This window comes from Ambystoma mexicanum, chromosome 3p (assembly GCF_040938575.1).
Source record: "Ambystoma mexicanum isolate Mex_15411 chromosome 3p, UKY_AmexF1_1, whole genome shotgun sequence".
Taxonomy (NCBI): domain Eukaryota; kingdom Metazoa; phylum Chordata; class Amphibia; order Caudata; family Ambystomatidae; genus Ambystoma; species Ambystoma mexicanum.
The window spans coordinates 755,683,144-755,697,132 of record NC_090925.1 but is presented as its reverse complement, the minus strand read 5'-3'; the positions used below and the strand labels follow the sequence as shown (position 1 = coordinate 755,697,132).

The following is a 13,989-nucleotide window of genomic DNA, read 5'->3' as shown; positions in this document are numbered from 1 at the left end:
TGACCTGTGATTGTTAGCATGTCCACACTTAGATAGAATTGTGAATGTTAGCATGCCCACTCTTAGATAGAATTGTGAACATTGGCCTGCGTCGCATTTAGATGGAATTGTGAATGTTAGCATGTCCACACTTAGATAGAATTGTGAATGTTAGCATGCCCACTCTTAGATAGAATTGTGAACATTGGCCTGCGTCGCATCTATATGGAATTGTGAATGTTAACATGTCCAAACCTAGACAGAATTGTGAATATTGGACTGCGTTGCTTCTAGATGGGACTTTGAATGTTAGCATGTCCACACCTAGACAGAGTTGTGAATATTAGCATATCCACACTTGGACAGAATTGTGAGTATTAGCATGGCCACAGTTGGACAGAATTGTGAATATTGGCCTGCGTTGCATCTAGATAGGACTTTGAATATTAGCATGTCCACTCCTAGACAGAATTGTGAATATTAGCATGTCCACACCCAGACGGAATCGTGAATACTAGCATGTCCACTCTTAGACAGAATTGTGAATATTGGCCTGCGTTGCATCTAGATAGGACTTTGAATATTAGCATGTCCACACTTAGACAGAATTGTGAATGTTGGGGCAGACTAGAGTACGCAGGGCGGACCGGAGCGCGCAGGGCAGGCCGGAATGCATGAGTGCATGGAGCGGACCGGAATGTATAGAGCAAACTGGGGTGCATGGAGTAGATAGGAGTGCATGGAACGGACAGGAGCGCATAGAATTGCGTGACGTGTATACTATGGTCTGAAATGCAGATAACGTTTGAAAGAGCATATAACCCATCATATCACACATCATGCTTACTCTCTCCTTTACATCACCACTCAACTAGAACACAGGGATACTATGACACCATTCGGTATAACTGTTCTCATATCAACATCCGCCGCTCACTCCACATCATTCTAAGTAAACACTGCTGGTTACACACCCCCCAGCCAGGCGTTCTCCTCAGGCGTAACACAGCCACATCCGATCTGGATAAATCCTGCCAGAACGAACACATAATCCTGACCTCTCAACCATCACACCTACCGCTAGAAAGCAGCTATTACACGGATACCGCACGAGCTGCACACATACCCGGTGCTCACATGCACCTTTTGACCCTCTCTACTGATATGAACTTCGGTTCCCAAGGGCGTTCAACCTACCAGCGCCTTCAGACCATACCAATGGTATATAAGGCGCTATATAAATGCAAAATAACATAACATAATAACATAACATAACATATGCTTGCATCTATATATTACCGGTTGGAAGGGCTGTGGGGGTCACCCTTGCTCATGTTCTGGTGGGTGACAGATTCTGGATTTTATGGAATCATTGGCATGGGTGGGGGGTGGATGGTTTGGCAATTTAATGGTGGGGGGCTTAGATGTGTGTAGGCGAATGTACAGGGATTGAGTGCCTTCACTATAAGATGCAGGGTCTGAGACTACCTGAGGAGGACGAAGGTGGGCAAAGCTTTTCTTCAATCAGATACATTTTGCGCATTATTCAGGAAGTGGGGTGGACAAGGGTTTGGATCCTCTTACTCTGCAAATGCTAGAGTAGTGCTGATTTGGGTTGAGCGTACTGTCCCTCTTTGTGTAAATAGGGTGCACCTTGACACAGAAGGGAGATCTGTGACTGTACAAGGTTCCATAACTCCTATGCCCCCAGTATAGACTCTGCTGACTTTTTCCAAGGCTCCTGTGTATATGCAGCAAATATAGACAGGCTGTATGGCTGTGTAGGAGCGATTCTAACTGCACTCTGCACCCTGAGTTGGATAAGTCTGTTTCGTCTCTAGGTGTGTCAACGTCATCACAATCGTGAAAGGACAGTATGCAAGCCTTTGGTGTGGTAGATGTGTGAAGAGTAAAGCACCCAATTGAATGATGTTACTCCATTTACTGCTGCCCCCACGGTGTGTATACTAGTATCCAGCGGTTCTTTGTGAATATTAGGATTTACTGGTTTCCGGGCACGTCACTTATTTGGGGAGGATGATGTCAGATCATTCACCGGTAACAATGTTTATCTGCTACATATGGGGTGAGGTCAACACTGAAAAGATCCATTGAGAAGGATATACCGTTGATTGAACGTGGCGAGGGAGTCTCATTGGTGAATGAGAAGGTGCTTAGTGCATTACGAGGGAAGTGCGCGGAGGAATGGGAAGCATGATTTTGTACTATGTGGATAAGCAGCAGAGTGGGGGATAACTCTGGTAGACTGCTGGTGTGGCTGATCTGGAGTGAGCGACCACAGACCATGATTCTGTTGGTATGTACTCAGGACGGGACTGAGGTGTACACTCAACAGGAGATAAATAAGGCATTTGTGGATTTTTATGGGGCCTTGTACATGGATGACTCTCGGGTTGGGATGAGTCAAGTAGAAGATACGCTTAGGTTGATTGAGGAGCTAGAAGGACCCATCACACTGTTGGATATTTAGACCATCATACAGGGGCTCCCCAGGATAAGACTCTGTGACCGGACGGCCTTCCGTTGGAATTCTTAGTCATTTCGGGAGACGCTGGGTGGTAAATTGATGTGGGTATAACAGTACGCTTTTGAGATTGGCACTTTACCCTCGTCAATGTGGGAGGCACTGTTGGTGCCAATCCCTAAACAGGGTAATGAAGTGTTGGACAACTTTTCAGACCTATCAGGGATAAGGATTAATATGTCGAAATCCTGTATATTCCTGTTTGATTCTCTGCGTCTCCCTGTCGCAGACCTACCTGCTCTAACACTAGTATGGGAACAGGAGCCGTTCAAATATCTTCGTATTAGAATGCATACCTTTTAGTGATACGCATTTGTTCAATACTATACGCGCCATTGAAGGGATAGAGAAGTCAGCAGAGTTCTGGAACAAACTGCCTCTGTTGCTTATGGGCAGGGTGGCATTGTGGAATATGGTAGTCCTTCCTAGGCTTTAACACTACTTTTCCAATGCGCCATATGAAATCCTGAAAAAAAAATTCTGCGGATTGAATGTCATTATTAGGGATGCATCGTGGGTGAAGGGCCTTGCCGGGGCCTTAGGTCTTGGGGCGTTGGGGGTGGGGCTCTCCAGGTACTGAATTTGGAGGCATATGTTTGTCTGAGGAGACTCCAGAGTGGAGATTGCTGGCGGGATCAGTAACGCCTTATAACATTAAGGAGACATTGTGGCTCTCTGGAGGGGGTGAAAGGGAACCCTATCTGGTCCAATTGGGTAGAAGGATATGGAAACGGGTGAACCGTTGGATGGGTTGCATGAGACCGAACTCCCTGCATATCCCACTATGTGTGGATATGGGGCCTCTGCGTACTGCGGGTCGGGCAAGATTAAATTTAGGGGTAAAATGGACTTGCCAGTCTGGGGTGAAATGTTTGATGGTGGGCGCCTGAGGCCCTTTCCCGATTTTGGTGAGACATTGCTGGTATCACGGGCAAATGCAGAAAGGGGTGGGAGATGCTCCCTGAGAAGCCCCCGATTTGCCCTTCGCTGGGAAGGCTGTATGCGCTTGGGGATGGGGTGGGGAGACTGGCATCCATAACGTTTTCTATGCTACTTGAATATAGGGTGGATTGATTTAAATACACTCATTTTATTTTATATAAAGGTTATGTCTTACTATTTGTGGTGCAACGCTGTTAAAAAATAATGAAGACATTTAAAATAACATGACTGCAATATGCTCTGGAAGTGTTCATTAGAAAAGAGTATTCTAACATTTTAAAAAAAATAGCCAGCTTAAAATGTTGGTACAATTAAATCATTTCCTTTTTGTAATGCATTTTCTGGTCAGAGAAGACCCATAATTGTGTCTCTTACAGTGCCCCTTCCAACTTCGAAATGGTCATATTCCAATCTGTGCGCACCAAGGCAGTGTTTAATTTGTGTGCGCTTCCCACCAATTGGTTATGCTGCTGAACCCATGCAACTGTTACAGTATGCACAAGCACCAATAAATAAATGTAGACCATATCAAACCCAATTGTAGACCCTGCAGCCCAGTTATTTGGTCCCTTACAAGGTCTGTCAAAACCCGAGGGCCTCCTGCAGAGACAGCACACACTCCCTCACCTCCCTGAATATGGACAATGCACCTAAAGTGTGATGTGACATTTTTCCAAAAAACGCATGATGACAGTGTATTTTTTTCAAACTAGCCTTTGTGGTTAAGATATGCACATTAGAGGATAGGGCTGGCACAGCAATGGCAATAAGGCCCTGTTAAACATGGCAGTTGGCATAGACTCGGTTATCGTTATGAAGACAGTGAAGTATCTGAGGAACTAAAAGAACATGTTAGGCTCGTTTTCCCCCCCACACCATCATGCCATGGTAGTGTAGTCCTACTTTAGTGTTGTCAGTCACTGTCAAATTGTAGTCTTACTGTTTCGTTGGTAGCCAGTCCCGTATTTTAATGTTGAAATTCTGGTCCCACTACTTGTACAGCCCTGGCTCCCTGTCTCAGCCCTTCCTTTGCAAAAGTCATTATCTCCCGCTCCACACCACAAACAATTACTAAAACAATCAGTGTATGATAAAGCTAGTAAGTTCACATAGTTTACACAATGCATCACAATTAGAAATATGGGTAAGATGTATAAACCTGGTCATCCAAAATAGCCACCAAAGGTGTAAAATGAAATGTGTACATTTGTATTGCATCAATTTGTCTTGTGGTTAAAAGTAGGTCCAGGTAGTAGTCTTGTGTTAAGGTAACCAGGCACTTCCAAGGCTAAAGCCTGGGCCAGTGGTTCCCAGATCACCGGGACTGTAATCCCTGGATCAGCCTCGTCTCTTCTCGGTTTACCGAGTTTCTGATCTCGCCATATCAAAATGAAAAACATCCATGTTTGCACATGTTTTTGGTGTGTGCCAGTCTATTGCTAATTAAAGCACCTTTTAAAATGTCACTGCCTTTATAACATGAGCTTATTCTGAGATTTTTCGTGTGGTTATTTGTGGTGAAGGGGGGGGCGGGGCTGTGTGCGCCTTGGTAATGAGATGCACACGCTTCTGCCCGCGCTTTTCTTTTGCGGAGATGGGACGGGTTGTGTGGCCGGTAGACTGTCACAGGAACACATCTTAACAACATCCACCACATGTTCGGCAGTAACTGATTTACACTCGTGGCCCTTGTGGGTCTAACAGAGTGACCACATCTCTCGTAGAATGTGTGCTGATTTGTCTTCTCCATCTCCATTCCAGGAACATCGGGGAACAACAGAGCCAACAAACCGGAAACTGACCTGAAGGTCAAAGGTCTCGAACTGGAAGTGGAAAGCCTGAAAGTATCGCTGGCGAAAGTAAGTAGTACACGTGCTACCGGGGCTACAGAGCGGGAAGCTCGGGACCCGGGGGCAGGGTTGAGGCAGCCCCTCCGCTGTGGAGTCGGCTGGGCCTGGGATTGACGCACACAGCTTCTCTCTGCTTCCTGCGGCATAGCAGGCCAGGCCAGGGAGCAAGAGCTCTCACTGGGCGCGCCCACCTGAGCTGGAACCCTCCCTGCCGGGCTGCACCCTTGGATGCACATGAGGGGACAGGCAGCGCCTGAGGAACCTCGCCCCAGAACCTGTTCTCTCAGATACCGGGAGATATTAACCCTCCCCTTTGGCCCTACCCTGTGACCCTACCCTGTGAAAGTATGACCCTTAGAGCTGTGAACACTGCAATGTCCTCCCGTCTCTGCAGGGCCTCGGGTATTGCCGTGCTCTGACTGGTCACTGCAGCAGTATAGCACCTTGCTGTCCTCAACACAAGTGTGCTGATGATGTAGTGCTGTCTGCCTTTCTCCTGGGGCACCTACTAATGGCAATAAGAATAATATTTAGCATTTTATGGAGAGCTTGCTGCAGCATTTGCTGTTTCGCAGCACTGTGCAGAATTAATGCTACTCCATTCATGAACAGTGGGTGTGAAATGTACTGCCTCTAACAAACTATACTAAAAACTCACCCTTCTGCATACACCTCTCAAACTGAACTAAATACAGCATACCTCTACAGCACCACAAACTGCACGCACTTCACAACACCACAACAATGAAAGAAACCACACCTAATCTCGCCCACGCCCAACACCACACAGCGGCCACCACCTACGCTCAGTGAAAGATGTATCGGAACTGCTGCTGCCAACAGCACACTCCACCTCTCTTGCTGTTTCTCCCACTTATCGTACTAACCACTCCCACGCCCTCCTTGCAGTACAGATACGCCAGAGCGCCACGAGACCACGCAGGTGGCAACAGGGCGAAGTAAAAGAACCTTTAACATAACATGAAGCCAAGGCGGGATACTGGCTGAGCCAGGCCCTTGTAGGATTGAAACCTCTGACCTGCAGAGTAAACGCTACCCAAAATGTGCTTAACTCACTGAGCTATCCGAGCAGCCTTTGAAATCCAGTAACATCTTTTGACTGAACAGTCCTTGTCACTGCTGCATCAACGTGCGTGCACCTTTTGTGGTTGTGTGCCACTGCTGTCCTTGTGCTAGTTCCCATCCAGTGCTGCTCTGTGATTGGCCATTGGGTATCAGTGCTCCACAGGCCTGGCTCTCCTGCTAGGACCTCAGCCTATGCATTAGTGTAACTGGCCACATCCTGCAGCATCTTCTCCCTCTGGCGATGCCCCAAATAACATATTGTGACGGGCAAATCCGGTGGTTAGCAGTTGAAGGCCTCTCCGTGGCTCTGATACACTAGGATTTGCAAGGGCCTGTGTGGCAAGCGACATTCAAGCCTTCCCAATTAGCATTTGTATTGGCATCGTCTGGAGTGACGATACAAGAAATGACCTCACAGGGAGTGACATCCGTCTTTGGTAATCTGGTGGGACATTACAAGAAGGTAATAACAAGAGCTAACTTGGTGATGTGTTCATGAATGGTCACTTTTATTATTATAAATGTGGCCGCATTAAAACTACAATTTTGACTTTTTCGAATAGCGTACACCATAAGCTGAATCACATTGAAAGTGACAGATTACACATTTTCCGTTCAGGGGGCGAGTTGGAATGTGAGCCCAGTCTCATATAGGCCTTTGAATGAGCACACCTCTCTTCAGCTCTGGTTAGGAAAAATATATAATAAACCTGTCAGTATACACTTTCTTACAGAGAAGAAAAACGAGCATGGCTGTAGCTGCACATGCCCCTTTCTCAATGGGCGTATGCAAGTAACAGCAGGGGCACAAGAACCTACATTGCTGGGCGGGGGTGCCAACCCTTCAAATGTTGGGAGAGGAGCTAACTTCAGAGACGGTGGGGGAGGGGCACATTTATTTGTTTAGGGGTCTCTAACTTCTTTACACATTCTAATGCACTATTCTAGTGCAGCTTCAATGTTACAAGCAGTTAACTCTCTCATTTAAGCCTGAAAGCACCCACTTAAGGCCTGCTGTGAGCATGAAAGCGTAGACAGGGACAGGAAACCACTCAATCACTCCCCTGGCATGCAAGTACTGAACCCACATCACAATTTCAAATGCCTAAACAATTATGCTGATCAATGAAGGTGCTACCAATAACATTCTAAGTTAGTAATTGCTGGGCCTTTGGTAACAGGGAAGCCCTGTAGCCCTTTAACATGTGTTCAGCCACGGCTCTGTAGGTCATTCAGTACAAGTAAACATTGCCAACAATTTCGGAAGGGGAGTGGGGGGGGGCTTCCTGAAACCCGGTTAGCTCCATGGTGTTGCGCCACGGAGTAACGGATTGCAGAGAAATTGATGGAACTGTTTCATAAATGGAATCCTGGGGCGGGTTTTTTTCTGTCTCTCCCTCTATCTTTGGAAAAGACACACGTTTCCGTAGTCAGCTGAGCTATGTGGGAGCTCTCGGATGCCAAAGCCCTTATCAGCTTTTAGCACACTCACATGAATTCTGATTTAGGCGCACGTGCTGCCATTGACCGTTAATGGAGATGTCCTTTGAAATGTTTGGAGGCATGTTAAGACATTTACAAGGCCCGAAAAGCGGGTGCCGATGGTGTGGTTTTCAGGACCCATTATCCTTCTTATTGTGTTTCCGACGGAAGTTGAGTCCCCTGGAGAGCAAGGTTGGAGGCAGCACAGATGGTCAGAGCCTTCCACTAACCATGTGACTACACAAGTGTCTGTCTACCCGCCGAGTAGAGACAACCTTTGTACTAGTAGGGTCATTGGAAGGCTTCCTGTTGGGGTCAGAGCCTGTGATTGAGAAACAAACGGAGAGGGGTGCACCAAAAGCAGTGATAACTGTGCACCCTTCTTTTGTTTCCTCAAGCAGCACTTTTAACTCCATATAGCCGCATGGCTAAAGGGCTGCCTGTTGGGGTCGGCGCCTCTGATTAAGAAACAAAAGGAAATGCAGGGGCACAGTTATCATACTTGGTGCTCCGTTTCTCCTTTTTTTATCAGAAGCGCAGACTCCCAGATGCAGCCCTTTAACCATGCGGTATTATGGAGTCCAAGGGCTGCCTAAGAGGTTGGCACATAGAGGGCTAGTGTGGGGAGCCCGACATAGCCCCACTGGGGTGCACTTTTTTTTTAGACTACTTGGCTTTGATCCTGACTAGCTCCAGCCCATTGAAGGCACTGGGCTCAGCTTCTTGGCGCAGGGCCTTTACTTACACTTTTGAGGACATTGCTAGTAGATGGTGACAGTGCTTACAGAGTGTTGCTTGAGAATGCTGTATGGTGACGGATGTCCCGGTTTTGCAGGGACTGTTCACAACTGTGCCCTCTCTCCATATACCATGCATGTTGTTTACAAGCTTTTATCAAACGTCAAAACCACACAATATGTATGCAGATGTGGTGGGATTGGTGGGCGGTGTTGGTCGTTGGGTTTTGGGGGGTGGGCGGGGATAGTTTTTCTTTTATGTTGCTGGCCGCCCCGGTTTTCAATCTTGAGAATCTGCTCACTCGAGAGCGCTGTCATGTTCACTCATCTCTCCTTCCTTTGTAGAGCGATGAGAACCGGCAACAGCTGGAAGGGGGTTGGGCTGTGGCTACCTCGGAGCACCAGCAGGAGGCGGAGCGGCTGCGGACCGGCCTACGGGAGCAGGAGGCCCGGAGCAAGGAGCTGACTGAGCAAGTGCGCACCCTAGAGGCCGAGAGAAGGAAGGAACAGGGGCTGAGGACACAAGCTGAGGCGGGAGTCACCAAGATGCAGGGTATGGTTGTTCACCCCAGTCAAAAAAGAGAAGGCCATAAAATAAAACCAAACCTGGCTTGTGCAGAGCACGAGTACACTATGTCCTGCAGCGCGAATTCCTGCATTTGTTTACTTGTAATGCGAAAGAGAGTGCTCTGGAATTGTGAATGTCAGTGGTTCCCGAGGCGTGTGAATGCTGTCAATGCTGAACGCGAGACGTTAATTCGGGCATCTGTGCTTCGTGAGCGGAAAAACTGTCGATTCATTGATGTGCTAGGAGTTTTAAAACTGTGGTTAAGGCACTGCGCGAATAAATATTTCACTTGTGCTCTTGCACTATGAATCCTGTCACTAGTGCACTGGGAGTGGCAGTCTTGTCAGTGAACTGCCAGTGCGACTTCTTTAACCCTTGCCGCATACGTGTGAATCCTGACACTGGCGTCAGAGCAGACCAAGCAGGGGCCTCGTCAGCCCGAATTTTAGTTATTTATTCATTCATGGATATGCATACAGCCAACAAAGGCTTTACATATATACAAGAAAAACATCCACAGTAAAAAAAGATAAAACCATATTAAAACACAGCCCTCCTACTATAACTCCACAACTACTAAGATGGCCTAGTAGTAAAATATACCATCTGGCAACTGATGCACAGACAATGGTCATCAAAATTCAACATTTGAAACATTAAATTAACATAATTTCCTTTTTAAAGATTTTCCCACAGTTCATTCGTATTTTCAAGGTCACTGACATCATCATAAGCTTTCAAGAATTTTAGTCATAATGTATCAAGGCTCTTCTGCTTTTAGCCCCCATTATTTAAAGGGTATCGGACTGGTTAAATCTAAATAATAAGTATCATCTTCTTGTTTTATTATCTGGAAACGCAGACAAGTTTAGTTATTTCTGGAGAACATAAGATCAAGGACCAATGTTTGTAAAAAAATTCAGTGAAAGAAAAAATACTTTATATGTATTCACACTATTCAAAAATGAAAACCAAAATGACATGGACCGGTTGCACACCTGTAACCAATTCAAAAAAGCAAGTCTAAGGTGTGTGCATAGAAGTCCTTGATCATTCAATTCAAGGATTTCTTATTGATGCAGTCCACAGGATCAGTGAACATTTTTTGGCATCAGGAGACGATATCTGTAAAGACGAAAACTGTATAGCTATTTAATAACAAATAAAAACTGCAAGGTATTCTCTCACCAGAAGTCCTCACCTATCGCTAAGCTATGCATGACCTTATAGGATTGAAATCAACATATATTCATGCAGAGAAAGCTGCTGTTTGTGTAGGATTAGAGTAGTCGGAAATGTGAACTGTGACGCTGCCACTAGTTTAATTCAGTTATGTGTGATTGCTCAACTGTTTATAGAAGTCATAATTGCAAAAAGAAATAAGCCTCACTACTGGTTGGTAGTGTGAAACCTGTCAATGTTGCACAGGACGTGTAGATTGTGTATAGTGCTCCGACTGTGAGTGCTTCACGTGCATTGAGAGTGCAAATCCTGCAGCTGAGTCAGTTGCAGTCTCATCACTGGTGCAGCAACAATGGGCATCTTGTCACAACTGCACTGGGTGTGGCTCCTGCTCCTCTATAAGTAGTGTTTCAGTGCAAGTTTTGGGCAATGTTGCATGTAATAGGCAAGGCTGGGTAACCGGTGCCCCATTGCTGCCTAAACAGGCGGTACTGGGCGCAGCAGCCCAACAAATGGGCCAGCACTCCCCCTCTCCCCCACCAAACTACAAAGGCGAGCGCAGTCGCCGCACCAGGAAACACAGAGGGAAGGGCACAGTGTCAATCAATACCCTGCCCTCCCCTCACAGGGATGCAAAACATCAGGGCCTCCAAAGGCAGGAAGTAGGCGGGGGAGCCATGCTTAGGCACCATGAGGTGCAATCAGCTGTCAGCAGAGCCTTGCCAGGGGGCTGGTACCACACCCCCACCACACAGAATGACCCAAGGGACTGCCCCTGGGTCTTATATAAGGGCTGCTGCAGCCAAGAATAAATCAGTTTGTGGACCCTGCATGGGAACCCAAACCAAAGAGTACTCTGTGCACTCAGTCTCTTTTTTCTTTCTTTCCTGCAGAAGTTTGCTGTGGACTCAGCATCTTCATTTGCTTATCCAAACCTCTCTGGGCCTTTCCTCACAAAGTTCGCTGCAATCGCGGTGTCTTTTTTTCAGACCAAACATGGTCCTGTTCAAAAAGCCTTTTGCAAGAGAAAAATCAGCCCAGAACCAGGACGAGCAACAAAGAATTGCCGGTTCCCAAGGGAGAGACTCCAGCTGGATGCAGACAGCTCACGCGGACCACCGTCTAAGGCGCTGCTGACAGTCGAGACCAGGAGCGGCATCGAAGAAAACAAACAAAGCAATCCGGTGCAGGCAGCATTCAATTTGTTTCAAGTAAGTGAGCCCCTGCGCCGTGGTTGCCCGGCAACCAAGGGCGAAGCAGCCCCATTAAGGATAGAATGTAACGCTTCCATTGGAAGCAAGCAAACGCAGAGCAACGTTCCGAAACACACCGCGCGGTGGTTTTCGAAGGCACGATATTGGGAATAAGTGTATGAACGCGATAACATTTGACATTGTGAACAAACGCTGGGGAGTTTTAAAAACACAACGTTGGGGAATTAAGTCACATCCGCGAACTAATTTTTATTGTATGGCAGACAAACATCAAAAGAAATACCATGCACAATAACAAGCCTATTTTTCAAATAAATTATTACGGCACATTTATAAGGCGCATATAGTACAGAACAAGATGTAAAAATCAAACCAAAGTTTTAGAATAAACAGAGTTTAAACCCGATGTGAAACATGCAAAATACAAATGTTTATTCAGTTTCACGTGTCATCCCAGCAGAGGGGATGCTATTTATGCACAAGACAGGAACAGACAAATGGGATGGAGTGAATTGGAGAAGTCAAGATAATGAATCCAGGGATATAAACATGAATTGAAGGAAGTTTTGAAACGCAAGTCCATGGAACAATAACAAGGAAAACAGTGTTTAAGCACAAGCACATGTTGTAAGAGTGCACCATATAATAACCGGTCACAAACCGGCAAAGGCACCAGGGCAGAGACAGAAGTCTGTCACAAGGCGCAACACAGCAGTTGCCTAAAATGGCCAAAACATACAGTTACAGGAGCAAGGAATAAAACCTTGCCTGGGCAACAGGCATAGTTTCGCCCTGCAAGCAAAACAGCACATATATGAATTAAAGCACACACACCCCAACAAGCACAGATCGGCTCATCCACAAGCATGTCCAGCTCTCCGTGTTGAAACACAAGCACCAAAACAAGCTTACCAAGGGCGCATCGTTTAGAGATCGAGGGGAAACATTTACCCATGTCTCCCAGAAAAATAAACAGAGCGAAATCTCTGAATCACGTGCAGCACCCCAGGACAGCCAAGCACACCAGAGACAAAAGCAACAAATATTGCCCACAACTAAAGCCCCACCTTTTTTCATTATAAACTCACTAGCAGTTAGACAGTACCCGGATATGCGGTGCAACAAAAGTGTGCCAACACGATTGACAAATATAGTTCCAATCCCCGGTCAAATAACACAGCAAGCAGAGCGCCCAGGGACATCAGTACAGAGCCTGGCAGGGTACATACCTGCTAAATAACTACTATGATCTGATGCCACTAACGGCCCAGAGCCAGCCGGGGAGTGCTAGTTTGGCCACCACTCTGGCTGACCACAGAGCCAACCAGAGGGGCAACCATCCAAAACAGTCAGCCTGGATTTATATGGGAAAAAATAGCAACAACAGTTGTCATAGTAGCTCACAAACCACATTAAAAGGGGTAGCATCAACAGCCACAGTGCGCCCATTTGAGGAATATACAAGCACAACAAGTGTCGGAAACACAAACTTTCAATTAAAAGCGCCAGGGTGTTTCCCAATAACGCAACATTTAGACCACGAGTCGATCAGTAACAACATGCAGGTGGCAAGCCACCTCACAGACAAAGGAAAGCAAAAAATGACAGAGGAAAGGCAAATCTGATATTCAAACCAAGAATAACCACACACGGATCAAGTTTTTCTTGTACAAGCACTACAAAAATATGTGAGACAAGTTTATATCTACAACTCAGTACCCTGACACGGGGAACAGCAAGGCATTGAACATGCCACCCAACAAACGGGGGCAGACCATGGACAGCACGCAACTGCCAAAATGACCACAAACATGGCAGTTTCTCGAATTGCCAAATTGATTGCAGCACAAGCAGCGCGTTAGAAACCAGCCTCCCTCATAGCACGAGAAGTTTGAGGGCAGACCAAAGGGCCTTGGACCTCAAGAACGAATTGGGAAACCATACATGCAAAAGCCGGCGTAGCACTCACATTTTGTACATCCGGACAGTGTCTACTGATGCAGCTTGAAGCCTGGCAGAGCCAACACACAAGCCAATGCGTATCAGCACCAGCCAGAAACAAAGGCCATGAAAAGGAGAACCTGTTGAAAGGGATCTCCAACTACAAGCAGCTTTCCAAAAGGGAGCTTGGCAAATATTTCTGTTGACGCAGAATAAACACAGAACCCTGAAACGGGGTTCAAAACAACCCACCGCTATGGCAAACCTGTACTCAGGGGACCCAGTTGCAACAACACCACTGAGGTAGTGCAAACACAGAACCATGAAACAGGCTTCAAAACAACGCACAACTAAGGGAAACCTGTACTCAGGGGACCCAGTTGCAACAACATTACTGAGGTAGTGCAACAGAACCAGACCACAGGCATGATAGAGGGCTACGACTACACAGCAAAAGAGCACG

General features: G+C 46.6%; 1 protein-coding gene across 2 annotated transcripts in view; it reads left to right on the top strand.

Annotated features, from left to right (window-relative positions):
• The window catches only part of LOC138580810 (cytospin-A-like), a 437,746-nt gene that overhangs the window by 297,010 nt on the left and 126,747 nt on the right, over positions 1 to 13,989 (top strand). For both annotated transcript variants that reach the window (XM_069651662.1, XM_069651663.1), the window contains exons 4-5: positions 5,228 to 5,325; positions 8,967 to 9,174. In XM_069651662.1, the coding sequence (XP_069507763.1) occupies positions 5,228 to 5,325; positions 8,967 to 9,174 (306 nt within the window). The remainder of the gene's footprint in view (positions 1 to 5,227; positions 5,326 to 8,966; positions 9,175 to 13,989) is intronic.